This window comes from Nestor notabilis, unplaced genomic scaffold (genome assembly GCF_000696875.1).
Source record: "Nestor notabilis isolate BGI_N333 unplaced genomic scaffold, ASM69687v1 scaffold27723, whole genome shotgun sequence".
NCBI classification, from domain to species: Eukaryota; Metazoa; Chordata; class Aves; order Psittaciformes; family Psittacidae; genus Nestor; species Nestor notabilis.
Window position 1 is genome coordinate 47561 of NW_009921958.1, and position 17710 is coordinate 65270.

Here is a 17710-nt window from a genome sequence, read left to right on the forward strand (position 1 = left end):
TTGTCAAAGGAGGCAAAAAAAGGTGTTTCATGAGAGCCACTTTGTACCCCTGGTAGGCCAGTTGGGCAGCGAGGCATGAGGTTTGAAGAAGTCACCAGCTGTAAAATCTCACATAAATGTTGCATGTATTAGTAATCTCCAAACCTCCAAAGTGTTTGAGGTAACATTAAGGATGTGCCCTTTCAAATTGTTACTGTTGGATGTGGTAGAGATTCATGCATTCAAAACTGACTCTTGTTGCACAGACCAGTCAATCTGCCTCGGATCTCACATGCCACAATGAGATTGAAGTTTAAAAAGAAAGCAAGGATTTCTTAACTTTATGCATTATGAAACATTAAAATTCTAATGTTTAACAGCAAAGATCTGTTGGAAAAATAAACGTTAACCTAGTCCAAGTTTTACCTATGTTTAACATGTAAATATTAAGTTTCTGGGTCTCTTCAAAGTCTACATCATATCCCCAAGTACAAGTTACTCATTAACTGATTAAGCCCAACCAAGTTTTCATTTGAAAATCTGGTCTTTCCAAAATGGAGGAGAGAACGTTGCTGGCGTTGATGGTCTTTTCCTCACTCATAGTATTAGCAGAAACTATTGCTCAAAAGGTATTTACTGTATTTTTTTAACAATATCTCGTTTGCTCATTTGGTGATGCAGTGGTATTGTGGTAGCTGGCCAGCTAATGCAGGAAACTCCTCTGGTAACTGCTACCTGTGGAGCGCCGAGTGTATGGTGGTGTGATTTCAGAGCTTTGGGTCCTTTTAAGGCCTTTTTGATTGTTTGGGCAGTTGTAATATAAATGTGGCAAGTGAACATCTGCATGGTGATTGTGTCTCATCATGTTTGTCCCCAGGGATTCAAAATATCAAATTTGAGGGATCGGTGGCTCCCTGGGCTGCCAGATGAAGTTTGGATCTTGACGCAGTGCTATTACAGCAGGGCCAAATGAGGACTGTTGCAGTGCCAGGTTTCTGACAGGCATTTAGTAATTTGTATGGAACAGAAAAGAGGGGAGTAGATAATTGTTTGTACTGTCTGAAGGAGCAAGCTGTGTTTTGTATTATGTCAGGGTGCATGCAACTGGTCTTTTTTTAAAAAATAGCAGTATTAGAGAAACAGAGGAAGCCTTATGTTGGAAGGGTTGTATTTCCGTCGTGCTTATTCAGGAAAGCATGAAATGCAGGCAGGTTTCTGGGAGGCAGGGACAGGTCTTGTGGCTGCTGCAGGGGTGGCTGAGGGCTCTGCAAGAAGCCGTGGATGAAGTGCATGGGCCTGTGGTGCCTTGGGGAGTGCTCACAGATTGCACTCCCCCTTCCCACTGTACATACCTGGAGCTGGTCCTCTCCTGCCTACTTCATTAAGGGCACAGCGATGCCCCTCACCGCACAGCACCCCACTGTGTGCTCATTTGTGGTGGCTGCAGCCTAAAATGCTGCTGGGGCTGGGGAAGTGCAGGTCTTTGTCCCCACAGCATCCCTTTGGCACATGGCAGCAGGACAGATTTTGCACAGGTCACTTTCACCCAGGGCAAGCTCCTGCTGTCCTGGAAGGATGCTTCGTGGGCAATGATGGCCACCACATGCCTGTGCTGCCCCACTAAGCCACAACCCGGGGCTCGGGGCTCCTCAGTCATAGCAAAACCTCCCCTCCAAACATCCCACAGGCAGGTTCGAGTATGGCAGGGCAGCAAACATGAGCAGTGGTGCTCAGAATGCCTTTGGGAAGGGACACTCCTGTGAGAGACAGCCCCAGCCAGGGCAGGGAGGACTCCAGCTCGGGGTGGGCTGGGAGAGGCACCCAGACTGCCAGGACCAGAAACTGTTCTCTCAATTAATATTTTTGGGTTTTATCCCATTGTCCTGGATTGTCAGTAGGCAAGAGGAGATGGAGCTCACTCTGGCAATGTAAAATAAAAAAAGAAACAGACATCCATTATTCACATGGCGTCGGCTATGTCCCCTCCTGCCCTGATGACCAGGTACATAGCTGTGGTCACAGCTTTGCGCTGACTGGCCGTGTTCAGCCTGATTGAACTCTCAATTTCAGCCACTGCCTAGAGAAGATGCTTGTGGATGCTATTAATTAGTGAGCAGAGTACAGGAGGTGCATAAGCAAAATAACCAAAGATCAGTTAGTCAAAGATTTCTGAGGCTAGAAAAGTAAAAATAGGAGTGTGATGAACTGTTTTGATGCTGAACTTTTCTATTTTAATAAACTGTTGGACTACTATGAGGCTGGTGATGTCCAGATCAACCCTTCTTCGTGTCACTGCTGAAACACAGGTAGGGCCCTTAAAGCAGACATCCCAAATGTAAAAGGAAAGTGGTTACAGGGGCAGGTGCTCCAGGCAGTTCCCACTGCAGCCTCCCTGTGGGATGTTTCCATGCAGCTTCAGGACAGTGCCCTTCTTGGAGCGTCACGAAGCACCAGACCAGGAGAAACACAAGCGCTCAAAGGGCATCCCTGCTTGTGCAACCAGCAGGAGGTTGGAGGCCCACACAGGGTTTCAAACCTCCTAAACATCGTATGTGACATAAGACACCAAGCTGAAAACATGCAGCAAAGTCAACAGCTGGGCGAGCAAATAATTAGTTGCATAAAATGCTAGCAGGTCTCTTTCCATGGGTTGAGTGCTTAGAGGCATCTGATTTTTCTGAGGTTCATCTTAGGCAATGCATTGTGGTGACACAACAGCTGCTTCAGAGTAGCCCAAGGAGAGAAGACCACAGAAAAAGGCTCAACAGAAGCCTTCTGTGGAACAACACACAGATTTTGCATGGCTGCAGCTGCAGAGATGTGAATGAGCAGATGGCCAGTCTGGTCATGAACAATTTGCCCTCCCCAGTTTCAGCTGGACCTACTAACAGTTCATTCCTTCATCAAACTTTTCCAGTAACATCACCCAGGTAAGGGCTGCTTAGGAGCAAAAACTGCCTTCCTGTTTCAGCCTGATTTTCTTTTTTTCTAGCATGCTATTGAGATCTACAGCCTCCATGTGGACTGTAAGGTCACGTCACGATTCGCTCACACCCTCATCACCAGCAAAATTGTCAACCGAGCTAATGAGTCCAGAGAGGCCACCTTTGAAGTGGAGTTACCCAAGACAGCCTTCATCACCAACTTCTCCATGTAGGACCAGTCCTTACCTGTGGGGTGAAGGAGGCAGCTCTGGGGACTGGGGGTGCTTTTATCTTTTTTCTCAGGGGGTGCTGACTGAAAAGCACAATGAGCTGAGCTCTGGAGCATCCTGCACAAAATACTCTGTGAGGCAAAGCAGTAGACAGCCAAATAGAAGTCCTTTCCAACCCTAACTATTCTGTGATTCTACAAGGTAGCGAGGGCAAGGCTGCCTGCTGCGCAGTATGAGTAACAAACATGCTCAGTGGTGATGTTGCTCCTGCTCCAGCCTCCCCAAGCTCCTGCAAGGAGGAGGGCTGTGTTGTGGTGGTGGCTTCTGGCATCCTTCTGAATGGGGTGGGATGCGGAAACCAAACAGTACCCCCTGCTCATGCCCTGAGGTCCATGAAATACAGCATTCCTCTTGTTGCTTTCCTAATATTAATTATTTTTTATGGCAACCAAACAGGTCCATCGATGGTAAAGTATACCCAGGAATAATAAAGGAGAAAGCTTCTGCTCAAAAGGAGTATGACACTGCAGTCTCACACGGGCAGAGCGCTGGCCTTGTCAAGTATGTTGCTGCCCTGGGTAACGTTGATCCAATGCTCTTCCTTGGCTTCTTGTTTGGCTGGGGGCAGGTGAAACCCAGGAGCCAGGGTTTAATGTGATAGGGATAAATGTGAAAAGCAGCCTTGACTTCTATTTGGGACTCTGTGTGTGTGTGTATACATATATATGTTCACACATGTATATGGTTTATATCTGGTACTGCAATGGGCTTCAGTGGGAGGTGCCACTATTTAGTGTTCCTCTGGGACTTGTTGTCATTTGGAAGCACCTTGCTGGTCTGGGATGATGCTGTCATTGAGACTGCTTCCCTGCAAGCACAGGGGACCATGGTACTTGAGCAGACATCAGACTTCTGGGGTACATTTAATTTGTGCTTCCCATGTGTTCATTCCCAGTTCTGCTTGATCCCAATTTGCTTTATTTCTCAGCTTGCATATGCAGCAGCCATGGCATGCTATTGTAATATATGTGATGTATACAGTACTGCCTGCAATGTGAAAAGTCTTCATATGCTGAGTAAGATTTACTGCTACTCTTCTGTTCTTATTTATCCCGCATGGCCCTTGGCCATTATTTAGCACAATTCATAAACTTTGGCCACCACAAGCAAACCTTCCCCTCAGGAGGTAAATATCTGTTCTCCCCCCTGCAGAATCACAGGCAGAAAGCTGGAGCAGTTTCACGTGTCCGTCAGCATTGCAGCTGCCAGCAAAGTCACTTTTGAGCTGACATATGAGGAGCTGTTGAAGCGGCAGCTGGGGAAGTTCGAGCTGCTCGTCAAGGTCCGACCAAAGCAGCTTGTTAAGCACTTCCAGGTGAGCTTCCCCAGCGAGGGCTGGGCAGGGAGCAGTGTGGTGGTTTTGGACACAGCCATGTTCCCTCTGAGATGCTGATGCTGACTTCTCCACTGGCAGATTGATGTGCACATCTTCGAGCCCCAGGGCATACGCTTCTTGGAGACAGACAGCACATTCATGACAAATGAGTTAACTAAGGCGCTCACCAAACTGCAGAATGAAACCAAGGTAAAGCAGCCACTGCCAGATGTTACTGCCGGTGGCAGCTTTAAGATATGTTGCTTTACATCTTTTTTTCTGATTGCTTTGCAGGCTCATATTTTATTTAAGCCAACTGTAGATCAACAGAAGGTAAATCCTGAATTCGATGAAACCCTCCTCAATGGTGATTTTGTTGTCCGTTACGATGTTAAGAGAGATGCCACTGCAGGTGATATACAGGTGAAAAATCAATAAAAATAAAAACATTTTCAGATCATAGATATATCTGAATGTGAAATGCAATCAGAAAACCAGCAACATTTACTTTGAAACACCAGGAGTGACAGGAAAAGTTATTTCCATTAATCCACGGTCAGCAGTAACCAATAGCCATGCTCAGTAAATCCCCAAATACACCAGACACAATGCAAGAATGGATCATCCGTGGGAAAAAAGAAAATCACTCTTTCAAGTTTTGTTTCAGTACCAAATCTACACTTTATAGATGTCTCTCTACATTCTTTTTTAATTATTTTGGCTGATGTAAGGTGTATTTGTAGCTTCTTATAAATGAAGTTTAGAGGGACATGATTTATATAACTGTTGAAATGACTGTTTGGTTTATTTTTTGTGCCAACTGAGGCATAACTAAAGAGAGCAGAAACTTAAAAGTATTTATGGACCAATGCATATCCTGGGGAATAAAGTACCTTATTTTCCATACCGTTTCACTAACGAAATAAGTATACACAGATGTGCTAAAAGATGGCAGTCACAGTCAATGAGCAGAGATGTGCTCATAGGTGATAATCAAGAGGTAATATAATACTCAGTGATAATACAGATATATGTACGGCAGAGGTGTATAATATATACATATATATATATGCACTGTTCTTTTGTAATCTGATTTCTACAGATAATCTTGCTTCCAGCTAGGAAATGTATTTTAATAGTTCTTTGATTTGGGTTTATCTAGAATCTTATCTGTTAGAATGCTGAGCATGCATCCCCCGTCTGGTTATGCCAGAATCTGAAGACTCAATATTTAGTTCTTTAGATGAAATTTTATATGCGATTTCCCGTTCTGTATTTCAGATTGTCAATGGGTATTTTGTGCATTACTTTGCACCCCAAGAAATGCCAGCATTTCCCAAAAACGTCATCTTTGTTATAGATCGAAGTGGCTCCATGGCAGGCAGAAAAATTGAACAGGTAATGTATCTCCAGGTACTGATCTCTGCTTGTGTCAGTCACACACAGCAGGCTTTGGAGGAAGTGGCTGTGAATTTCACTTCTGAAATACACACTGGTTTTGTACACACAGCAACATTTTCAGACATAGAGAAATGCTTGAAAATACGTGTGTGCAGATTTCGGCTATTAAAGAGCAATAGTTTTCTGATACGGCTCTTCTTACAAGTATCAAACAGTAAGGCAGAGAGCAACTTTTCTGTATCTTTGCAGAATATTTTGCTTCTAATTTTTTTTTTCTTAATTGATTTTAAAGAATCCATTTGTCTGGTTTACCTCTCTTGATGACTGTGCATGTAGCTTTGCTGGAGAGCAAACAAGCCCACTACAGCCCTCATAGGTGTTTCCTTCTGTCTGTAAGTTAAGTGAATCAGCCACTTCTGGTGGTCTCAATCTGAAAAATGCCATTAGGACTACATAAGAGCATTGGGCTGCATCTCAAATAGTGCTGTTGAGAAACTGCCTTATTACACAGCAATTCCAATCCTGGTTCTGGCACAGAAGTAGTAATATTCAAAGTGATTGTTTTCTCCTTGGAGCAGACGAGAGATGCCCTGTTGAAGATTTTGAAAGACCTCCGCCCAGAAGATCATTTCGGCTTTATCACCTTTAACAGCAAAGTGGTGGAGTGGAAGAGCTCTTTGCTGCCAGCCACTGCAGAGAACGTGGCGAGTGCTGCAGGATTTGTGCAAACTCTTTCTGCTAGTGGAGGTACAAGGCACCACCTAGATGCTTTTAACCACAAACATGCACCCAACATAATATGTTGCTTAGAAAACAAGTATTTTTATTAATCGTATACTGGCACACAGTTACTATCAGTGCTCACAAAGCAAGTAAGTATTTGATACTTAGAGTGGGAGAGAAAGACTGGTCATGGGAGTGGGCAGATTGGTGACTAAATTATGATATGGATAGAGAGAGACAGTTGTATCAGATCTATGAAACGTACAAGCCACAATATTTTGTTTCAGATTTTTATAACAGAGGTGGCTGGAAGATTTCCCCATAGTACCTTTTTCTCCTACAGGAAAATGGCAATTCATTCAACATTTGACAACAATTTGCTGATTTGTTTTTTTTTAATATAAATGGTCTCATTGTAAAATAAAATACATCTAAAGCTGTACTCCTGTGTAAGCCACACTACAGTAACAAACCAGTCAAAATAGGCATGAAGCATTTCAATTGCTGCATCACTCGTGCTCTGTTTCGTTTAGTTTTAAGCACATCTAAAGGCTCTATCACCTGTTAATGTTATGCTGTTGGCATTTATGTAGGGTTTTTTATCCCAAGTGTGAACAGCAACAAAGCCATTTGTGCCCAGCTCTTTTCTTTGACTCCTCAAATAAGGCTAGGAGACAGTTCTTAAATGTGGGTTGACAGATGACAGTGTGTTTATTTAAGCACTTTCTAATGGCTCTAGACATGTTTGTATTTCCCATGACATATGTGTAGAAAATGATCCCAAAAGAGTACTCCACGATTGCCACTGCAATATAATACACCGTAATTAAGCCTAGTAGGTTGAAGACCTAAATCCTCATCTCTCTGAAGGATTACTTCCTGCAGAAAACTTTAAACAGCTCTGCAGGACCTGTGTGGATAAAATGCACTGATTTCTTTAGATGGTGATCTTTCCAGGTGAGTGATGCTTGCTTTCTCATTATAGGCACAGATATCAATCGTGCCCTGCAGACGGCTGTGAGTGGGCTGGAAAAAGACGAGGGGCTGCCGGAACGGAGTGTCTCCATGATAATTTTGCTGACAGACGGCCAGCCCACTTCTGGTGGGTAAATACCAGCTCAGTCCTTTCTCTCCTGGATTTGTCATATCTTGTACACTTGCATCCCAGCTTAGTAGACATAGCCTGTGCTTCAGAAGAGCTTTGTTATAAGCAGGCTGGGTCATTTCTGGATCTGTGAGATATATTCTTGAGATATTTTCAAGGTGTCTCTTGTTTTATATTCTTTTCCATGTCTAGCTCTTAGCTACTGATTAGCTATGATAGCACAAACCAGAGGATTGAGATAGAAACATTGCATTAAACAAATAGTAACTTGCAATGCAATGGCACAAACATCACTTGTTCTGAACAGGAGCTGGTCCAAGTTTTGTGTGGCAACCAGTATCTCTTCGAGACCAGAAATATTAATTCAGCTGTAAGCCTTCTAATAAGATCAGTGTGCCTTTCACATCGCGTGATCCTTACTGTTTTGGGGTCAGTTTATTTGTTTGGGGTTTTTTGCTGAATATAATTCACCTTATGGTGCTGCGTACTCAGCACAGCCACAGTGAGTCTCAAATATCCCCAAGCACATCACACATCCACAAGCTGGCTAGAAATCAGGCCAGGGTGGAGTGCCAGCTGAACACACGCAGCATTAATGCATACACTGCCTTCCTTGGCAAAGCAGGCTGAAAGGGAAAAATCTGAGCCGCTCCCGTAATACTGCTATAGGTAGTTCCTGCATGGAAATACTGATAGAGAAGCTCTCCATACAGGGCCATCAGTGGCTCTTCAAATGGGATGAGATGATGGTGTGAAAATCTTTTCCCTTTGTCAAGCAAAAGGGCTGGGAGAGGAGCATGGCTGAGTTAATTTGCAGTTTGTGTGAATTACACCATTAACCAGTCCATTCTTCTCTGAATTGATGCGCATAATTTTTATGGATGGTACTTGTCTTCCCAATGCTTGATCAAGTGTTTCCATCCCTTGCTCTGTTAATTTGTATAGTGTGTCCCTTTTGTCCTAAAAACCTCCTCTGGCCCCCATAATCTTGTAAAATATTTTTCACTTACTCATGACAACATGAGTAGGAGTTAGTAAAAGTCATTAAGAGAGGGAATGAGGTTCTGGCACTCCATATGCAGAATGATGCTTTCATCTCCAACTCAATTACTGGAATTCGATCCCATATATTTTTAAGATTTTATTCTGAATAATTTTTAAAAGGCTTTAAGCAGAGTTTTCCATTAAACCTGCTACTGTCTTTTCCTACTTTTAAAACCCCCAACCAAACAAGTGTATGTTTTTGTTTCAATTCCAGGTGAGAGTAATGTGGAAGTTATTCAAGAAAATATTAAGAAAGCAGTCAATGGGAAATATGCTCTCTTCTGCCTTGGCTTTGGGTTTGATGTCAGTTATAAGTTCCTGGAGAAAATGGCCCTAAGCAATGGGGGAATAGCACGTCGTATATATGAAAATGCTGATGCAGCCTTGCAGCTCCAGGTCAGTACTAAGGAATATGCCAGAAAAAAGGTCTATCAGCTATTGCTTATGTCTAGTCTTGGAGTATTTTCTGAGATAAAGAGTTGGGTTTTAGTTTATCTGATGATTTTGGGGAGGGAGGAAGGCAGTTTGGGAGCATCTGGGGGTTTGTACCCTAACCATGACTCAGAGGTGAAGTCCTCCTCATATCACTGTGTTTGGACAAACCTGGGAACTCACACATTTCAGTACCTCTGCAAACAAGAACAATTGTCCAAGGGAGATGATGGTGAGAAAACGCCTATTCTTGGATCCTATTTCAAACCCCTTGAAGCACCACCATTGGAAACTGTTTGTCATGGTTTCCCTGAAACTCAGCAGGCAGGCCAAGGCACATACAGGCAAACTGGCTCTGCAGTACCACCAGGCTGGATCTTTCCTGTCCATTTGGAGAGGGGTTATAACTTCTAAGATGTTCTCTTTTTTGGGAAGCCACTTCTACCTGTTTTGCCTGGATGTGCAGAGACTAGATTTTCTTCATGCCAGCCCCAGTCCGAAAGGAGAAAGGTTCATCCTCAGGATAAGTCAAGTTTAAAAAAAATCAGATTTTAAAAGGGCTAAAGCAGAACACCTGACTGAATGGGATGGGGATCCTGCTTGGATATTTGAATTACTATGAAAAATGTTTATATGGCATCTCCAGTCTGGTTGGAGAAGGTGTGCTTGTTATAAATTTCAAAGGCCAATCTTGTCATTCGTCCAATCTTTAATTCAATCTGAGCAAGCGATAGCAGATAAAATACAGCACTGGGTGGCCAGAGAGTTTCTACTCTGCCTCGGCGCGCGCTTCCTCCTTGTAGGTTCTGCCTTTTATACTTCTTTCCCTTCCGGTGTACGTGTTCTTTTCCATTCTTTCTCTGCGCAGGGGGCTTGTTGCTGGAGGGCGAATTCTGCTCCTCAGTGGCTGCGGGGAGGAAGGCAAGTTATCTTCCTCATTAACCTGCTATCTAGTTTTTCAAGTTTCTTATCCCGGATGTCTGTAGTTATCTTATCTCTGCCAATTCCGCATGTTGGCTATACAGAATTTCGAATAACATCTTATAGGGTTACACAATAGGAGTTCAGTTATACATTGTTAGGTTGCTTTCTGATGAACAAAGCTTCACATATCACATGCTGAACCTTGGGAAGAAATATGTATGGTTTTTTTCTAGCAGCAGTCTTACACTGCAGAAGAAAAAGCTTTGGTCCCTTCTTTTTAAGGGGGTTTTAGACATTCAATATATTGTTTTGCATAATTTTGCAGCCATTTGTGCACTCTCTCTCTCTCTGCTTCTCTTTAGGGGTTTTATCAAGAGGTGGCTACCCCAATATTGAAGAAAATTGAAATGCAGTATCCAGAAAATGCCATTGAGGGATTAACCAAGAATGATTTCAAGCTGTTTTTTGAAGGATCTGAAATTATTGTATCTGGAAAAATTAGCAATGAGCTTGATCTTTTGCCAGTAGAAATTAAAGCTCAGTCAGTAAGTGCTTAGTTTACTAACTGTGAAAAATTTACAACCCTTCTGTCTTTTATGGTGCAGTATGAGACTTCAGGAAGTCTTTTGTGTGCAAGGTACGTTCTTTGCATTTGAGCATTCTGCTGCTTTCCCTTCTGGGGAAAATATTTGAGAATTCAAACGATGTTCTTCTGAATTTGCTACAAAATAAAAACCTTGAAGTATATCCACAAGTAAGAAAACAGTAATTTTAATCCTTTCAAAACTATAATATTTTGGCCTTTCAAGCATTTTTAGGAAACTGGTTTGTATTTTTAGAATGAAGAAGGACATATGAGTTATTAATCTCAAAAATAATGAAATAGAACAATTTCACTACCTCCTTTTTTCAACACTTTCACACCCATAAATACAGATCCAAAATACATGCTGCTTTGGTAGTTTGGAGTTCCATTTTCCAATGGGAAAGGACAAAATTGAAGGACAAAAAGGACACTTTGGTACTGAAAGACATTATTTGAAGTCTAATGATGTGATTATAAAAGAAACATGCAACTCTTCTTTTGACGGCCAGTTTTCTCCCACTTTAGCATTCTAGTGACTTGACTCTTAAAGAAGAAGCAAATGTCAAAGAGAAGGAGCAAGTATTTCAAAATCAAAGCTACATCTTTGGAAATTTCATAGAGAGACTGTGGGCTTACTTAACCATTCAACAGCTGCTGGAAAAATCGTAAGCTGTCATCATATTTCCTATTACAAATTTTTAACTTAAAATGCAAATGAAAACACCACCAAGAAATATTTCTGCAGATAGTATTAAAAGCATAGTACACTGGAAGAATACTTCGTGACTGCATGAGGAACATGAGGTGCCTTTCAGTTTATGACAGCCCTACATCATTGAATGTGTGCATATAAATGTATATACACATATGAAAATGTAATATGGAGTATTCTTCTTGACGTTACTGTGAAATAGATGATATGAATATGAAAAAGAAGCTGAAGCTGATCTGCTCATAGTCTCTATATGTTATTTCTTCATCATTAACACAGTATTTCAGCACAAGAAGAGGACCAGAAAACCCTGGAGGCTCAAGTGTTAGAGCTGTCTCTGCGGTACAGCTTTGTTACACCCCTCACTTCCATGGTGGTCACCAAACCAGCTGATCAAGACCAGACAGACCTGGCAAACAAACCCACCGAAGCTGGTAAATGGGGCATTAAACAGACCCCTTGAAATATGCTGTTATTGAGGATTTGTAGTTGACCTCCAGTATAGGTTCATTTTATAGTGATGTAACACAGTAATAACCTGCATTGGAAGCAGGAATTAAGGGTTAGCATCCTTTCAGATAAAACATACAGGATTTGTTTTAAAAGGTGAAGTGGTGAAATGGGCACTGCTGTTGAAATGGAAAATAATTTGTGTAAATATTAACTAAAAGTAATTTAACAGTTGTTACTCAGCATTATTTCTCTGTAGCATTAAAGTAGAAAAATGAATGCAGGGGAGGGAAGCATGTCACCACTTGGAAGTGCTCTGTCTACCTTTAACACAAAAAAAAGCTCATCTCCTGAAGCCCAGCACCCACTTCTCCCAGTTTTCTGCTTTGCACATGAGTAAAGTAATTCACTGTTGACTATGACACTAATCTTTTCCTTTCTTTATGTTAGATAATGAGAAGCTCAGCAGTGTTCCAGTAGGAGGTAAATGTTTTCTTCTTTTTCCAGTAGTGTTTTTCCATAATAGTCTCTAATGAAATAAACCAAAAAAAAGCTCGTGGTGTTTGTTTATAGAGGGAATTATCTGAGATTTAGAAAAATACGTGAAGCAAAACATAAGCAATGACTGCCAAGGTCTGTCTGGGGTTTGGGTGGATAACATGGCCAAAAGGAGAAAATCTTCCAATCAGAAAGTCTGGAAGGTCAAAATTGTCTTTACTTATGAGGATAAGTAGTTCCTCAAGTGAATGGTGCCAATGATGTTTCTGCTTCTTCCTACTGTGTGCGAAGCATCTGTCAAAAAATTAAGCTCAGGATATTTTGGAATGACTTCTTAGGATGATTTATGTGAATGTCTTTCTCTCTTTCTGGAAATAATAGATCTGTTTGACTATGAATTTTAAACTTCAAGCATAATTAATCTGATAATCTCAGCTATGATAATATATCATAATGGCAATGCTGTTATAGGTGAGAAGCCCTGGTTTTGCTCTAGTTCTATCACAGTAACCTACTAAGGGTGTTACTATGCAACTCTCTTCTCTGAACATAACGTGTTTCAAAGTGGCACTAGGGAATTTTATAGCAGAAAACTCCCTGACCAGAAGCATGGCCCAGTGACTTTCCTGCCCTGCTCAGGCACCACCACTCCCCCCTCCCCACCCCCATCCCCATGTGCAAGGCGAGTGATGGACCAGGCATATTGCAGGCAACCAAATTCCTTTTTGCTAATCCTTTCCTTACAAAGTTCTTAGTAGCTTTTGCCCATTTCCATCCTTTGGCTGGAAATATTTTCCAGGTATTAGTGCTAATGTTCTGTGGACTTCATTACTGCAGATAGCTTGCTTTGGGAAAGGAAGGCAGCTGGAGAATTACAGATTACATATTTGAAACAGTCCCATAAGGTATGTAATACAACCATGGATAAAATACAGATACTCTCTTTTCTTCCTCCAGATGCTTATAAACTGAGGAGTGTATCATTTCCTAGTAAGTGCTTCTCCTTTGTTTTTATTCAGAATAATTGTATAAAGTTCATTTAATAAGTAAGTTGATAGCAATATTACTTTAATAAATACATTTTGATTGTGGATGCCTACTTGATATACAGTTGGGTTTTATTATATGTATTTCAGTCTGCAGATATTTTATAATTAACTATAAACTTTTGAAAACAATCTTGGTCCCTTTTCAGGGAAACAATCTGGTCCTTTTTCAGAAATAAAAGAATTATTATAGCTCCTGAAAATAAATGTAAAAGATCCAGAAAAGCGCATATTAGTAAGCTGGACAGAGCCTTGGGCAACATGGTCTAGTGTGAGGCACCCCTGCCCATGGCAGGGGAGTTGGAACTAGATGATCTTAAGGTCCTTTCCAACCCAAACCATTCTGTGATTCTATGAAAGAAATGGGTGTCAAAAAAATAATGTTTACCAGTCCTGGGGTTTGCTGTGTGCAGCCAGTATGGGGCACGATGGCAATGCCTGTCCTGCAACAAGGAAGTCCCAGGGCACTGCAGGCAGAGCTCGACATCTCCACGAGCTCCCATAGCACAGAGCCTGTGCTGGCTGCTGTCCCGTGTAGGATCCGCACATGTGCACAAGTGGCTGTATCCAAAAAAGGCAGTGGGCAATGAACGGGGGGATTCCCTGTTTTAAAGGGTGGGGAGGGAGATGCAAGGTATGGCCCCAAACCAACCAAACATTGGAAAAACCTTTTATTTCAGGTCGATGGCGCTCTGAGCCCCAATCTGGCAGCAACAAGAAGCTGTTGTCAGTAGGTAGTTATTCACAGTCGTGTGCAAGAGGAGCTGGGGTGGGTGTGCTGGGTTCAATGTAGTGGCTGTTAAAAACACAGCTCTAAACCCTCCCACAGCTCAGGCTGGGCATGCCCCAGTGTTGATCCTATGAGAAACAGGCATTGGATGTTGTGCTTTTTTTCACCATTGGTACATCTTGTTTTAAACAAAGCTCTCCGTAGAAGTCAGTGAAGAGCTCTGCTGAAAAGGCTTCTGTCATAGTATTCTTCCTGGTGAATTAGCCAACTTAAAGAAAAATGTTTATTAAACTCCTCTTACTATGAAGAATTAATAAACTCTTCTTAATAAGAAGTTATTATTAATATTGTAATAATTTTAAATATTTCAGTTGCCAGGCAAAGAAAAAAAATGAGAGCACAACCTCTTGGTAAGTAATGGATATACTAGTCCTTTTGTAATAATTAATGTGACTGCAATGTGCAGTTTTTCATCTAATTTTTTTTTCTGACTTTATCAACTCTATGAAAAATCCTTTACCTCTTCATGCAAACCTTGGCTAATTCTTTCTGCATAAGTGAAAAATGTCCCATGAGAAAGCCTCTCTGGCACAGGGATATAACCACCAACAGAAATGCAGTATAACATATCTTCAACCTTGGCTTTTTTAAGAGCTCATTGACTTTAATACACTCTAAATTTAAAAATCTATTGTTTTCATTCATACCAAGGTGCTGTGCCTGGGTGTGCTTTTCGATAATCATTACTATGTTGATTTTAATAATTCTATTATGTAAAAGTTAAAACTAGTATTGTAGGTATGAATTGATTATGTAATTTTGCTGTACATATCCAAAGGGTGCAGGCCGGACTTTTCTTTGCATGCTAACATTGTTCTTCTGGCTTTTCAGTCAATGAATATCCAGAGTTTATCTTGCAATTACCCAAACAAGATGAAATAATCTGTTTAAATACTGATGGAAAAGCACAGCCCTCTCTCCACCTGCTGTCAGATCCGGAGCAAGGTGAGTGAGACCGATTACCCTTGATATCAAGTACAAGGAGAGTCACTTTGGTCTATGAGAGTAGTTGGTCTCCTTGGGAATCACCCCCTTTTGTGAAGGACCATTTCACACCTGCTACCTTGCAGTGACTAAAGAGGCTGTGGTTAAGTTTTCCCTTCTATTAGGCAGTATTAACTTCCACTGTGCAACAGCTGAGGGCACTTCTCATAGGTCTGGTTGGCGGTCACCTCCTTCTCCTGGTGTCACAGCCATGGTCTTCAGGGTTTTCTGCTGCCCAGCCCTTGAGGGCTTTTGAGGATTTAGAGACCTTAAGCCCTGTGGTTCCTGCCTGCTAATGGAAAGATGCATGCTCTTAACACACTGTAGTTTTCCTGTGGTCCTGTACTCAGAAGGGCCATGGACTCTGGTGACCCCACCACAGCCTTGGGGCACATGGAGCTGAAGCCTGTGGTACTGTGCCTCCCAGAACTAGGTTTGAGACCCTGAACTTGTTTCAGCAACAAAGCTGAAGCAGCTTTATTGAGATCACTCATACCTTAAAAGCACAGTCATTTGACAATTTTTTGTTCATGTTAATAAAGGACTCACTGTGATGGGGAAACTTGGAGACAGAACAAATCACTTCGTACAGTTTGAAATCAACTATGTGAATCCCCCCGCCCAAATCCACATCTCTACAGATGCAATTGTCCTAAGCCACAATAATGAGAGCACTCAGCTGCCATGGACAGAGTCGACCACCTCCACCATCCAGGGGTAAGAAACGTCACCCAGTCCTTTCCCAGACTTGACAGTGCGTCAGATCTTTCTTCATCCAGGCCTCTGCTTTCATGTTTGCTTCAAGTAAGTGCTTACAAATGTCCTATCTGGTGAGTAACTCATCGTGAGTGGAAGCAGGGTACCTTCACAATCCTGTATTTCAAATACAGAGAACAAAAAAGGCTTAATTTTAATTCTCTATGCATGTGTAATAGAATCCAAATAACTGCACCTTTAGCCTGCCTTTCTGCTTTGTCATCAGAGGCAGAACATTTATCTTCCAAAGTAAAGGACCCGCTGTGGCACATAGCAGCCTCCGTGCCGCTGCCATGCCAGATGCCACCAGACACTCTGTGTTCCTCCAGCTGCAGAGCGAGTGCAGCAAAGTGGTGGCTTTGACATTCACTGCCTCTTTTATACATCAGTTGGCTCCACACAGGCTGAAGGGTGGTTATTTTCTGCTCAGTTTTTTATCAATAACTCACATCTGGGCAGCTGACATTTTTTATGGGAAGGCACAAAGTGTTTGAATAGCTGTCTGTAACTAAATGCCCACTGTTGGAGAGAGAGTACTTTAGATGTAGAATTTATTGTTGGACTGATTAGAGCAGGATCCTTCACTACCACAAGAAAGAGCAGAATGTAACTAGTTTCACCAGCTTTTTGCATTGCTGGAAGAAACTTCTGGGGGGATCTGCTGGTGGTGTGGGGCAGACAGGACACACAGCACTCCCTCCCTTACAGGCCACTGAAGACAATAACAGAAGTCCTAAACCAGCTGCTTTCAATTATTTTTGTAATCCAAATGGAGCCAAGAACATGCTGGGTTTATGCCTCTCTATAGTTTGTTGTCTGCCAAGCAGAATGATCCTCCTGCTTCAAACCAGCACCTTTGCAACCGCAGCGCTTTGTACACCAGCACATGTGGGGGTGTTTGTGTCTAACCTGGTCTGCAGGGGAGAAAACTGCAGCGGATGTGTGTGTGCTGCAAGCCCACCTGGGTCAAAAGAAAATGAATGGCTTAGAAGAAAGGCAGGGCCTGAAAAAAACTGTGAAATAACCAAGGAAAAAGTATTAAACTTGTTCATAAAATAGATTGAATTCTTTTATCTGGTCTCATTAAAATGATGAAAAATACTCTTTTTTTTCCATTCAAGTATTTCTTGTCATTATGGATAATAAGGTGTTTTCATCAGCAACAAGTTTTTCTCTGGTGTATTTGTGTGTAACCTGATATGGAAAAGATCTGTTGTGCAGCATGGAGAGAAAAGATATGCCACTTAATGTTTTCCAGCTTAAAAATAATTACCAACAGATCATGAAAAACGCATTGCAAGACAACACAATACATACATTATTTTAATTAATGAATGTCTAGCTAAATACAGATTGTTTCTTCATTTTCTTCTGGGAAATAATGTCATAATTAACTCCCCAGGCTGAGCATCTCAGTTGAAAAGGAAAGGAGCGTTACAGCATCATTGTCTGATACAGTCACAGTAGAAATTACCCTTATGAAGTTTCCAGAGGTTTTCCTTGGGCTGCATTTCTTGAACACTGACCGTTTCTCTGACAAAGTCAGTGGAGCTCTGGGTATGTATCATCACAGATGTATGCCACAAAGAGTGATCTTGTAACTAAGCTCCTGAAATGAGAATATAGTGGGGGTTTTTCAACCACATCATAAGCTCTTATTCAGACTTTACTTCCCTGGGTCCTGATCAGCTCTCATGAAAAGCAGTGGGCAGGCAAGGCAGCAGGAATGCCACAATTCCCGGGTTTATACA

The 17710-nt window shown here is 41.9% G+C and overlaps 1 protein-coding gene across 1 annotated transcript in view; it reads left to right on the forward strand.

Annotated features, from left to right (window-relative positions):
* The first annotated feature begins 533 nt into the window (after positions 1 to 533).
* Positions 534 to 17710, forward strand: part of ITIH4 (inter-alpha-trypsin inhibitor heavy chain family, member 4) — an 18767-nt gene continuing 1590 nt past the window's right edge. Inside the window, exons 1-17 of the mRNA XM_010011384.1 lie at positions 534 to 608; positions 2972 to 3132; positions 3590 to 3694; positions 4346 to 4508; positions 4608 to 4718; positions 4803 to 4931; positions 5790 to 5906; positions 6488 to 6656; positions 7618 to 7734; positions 8996 to 9177; positions 10500 to 10682; positions 11249 to 11388; positions 11715 to 11893; positions 12336 to 12368; positions 15051 to 15164; positions 15746 to 15920; positions 17362 to 17516. Of these exons, the coding sequence (XP_010009686.1) occupies positions 534 to 608; positions 2972 to 3132; positions 3590 to 3694; positions 4346 to 4508; positions 4608 to 4718; positions 4803 to 4931; positions 5790 to 5906; positions 6488 to 6656; positions 7618 to 7734; positions 8996 to 9177; positions 10500 to 10682; positions 11249 to 11388; positions 11715 to 11893; positions 12336 to 12368; positions 15051 to 15164; positions 15746 to 15920; positions 17362 to 17516 (2308 nt within the window). The remainder of the gene's footprint in view (positions 609 to 2971; positions 3133 to 3589; positions 3695 to 4345; positions 4509 to 4607; positions 4719 to 4802; positions 4932 to 5789; positions 5907 to 6487; positions 6657 to 7617; positions 7735 to 8995; positions 9178 to 10499; positions 10683 to 11248; positions 11389 to 11714; positions 11894 to 12335; positions 12369 to 15050; positions 15165 to 15745; positions 15921 to 17361; positions 17517 to 17710) is intronic.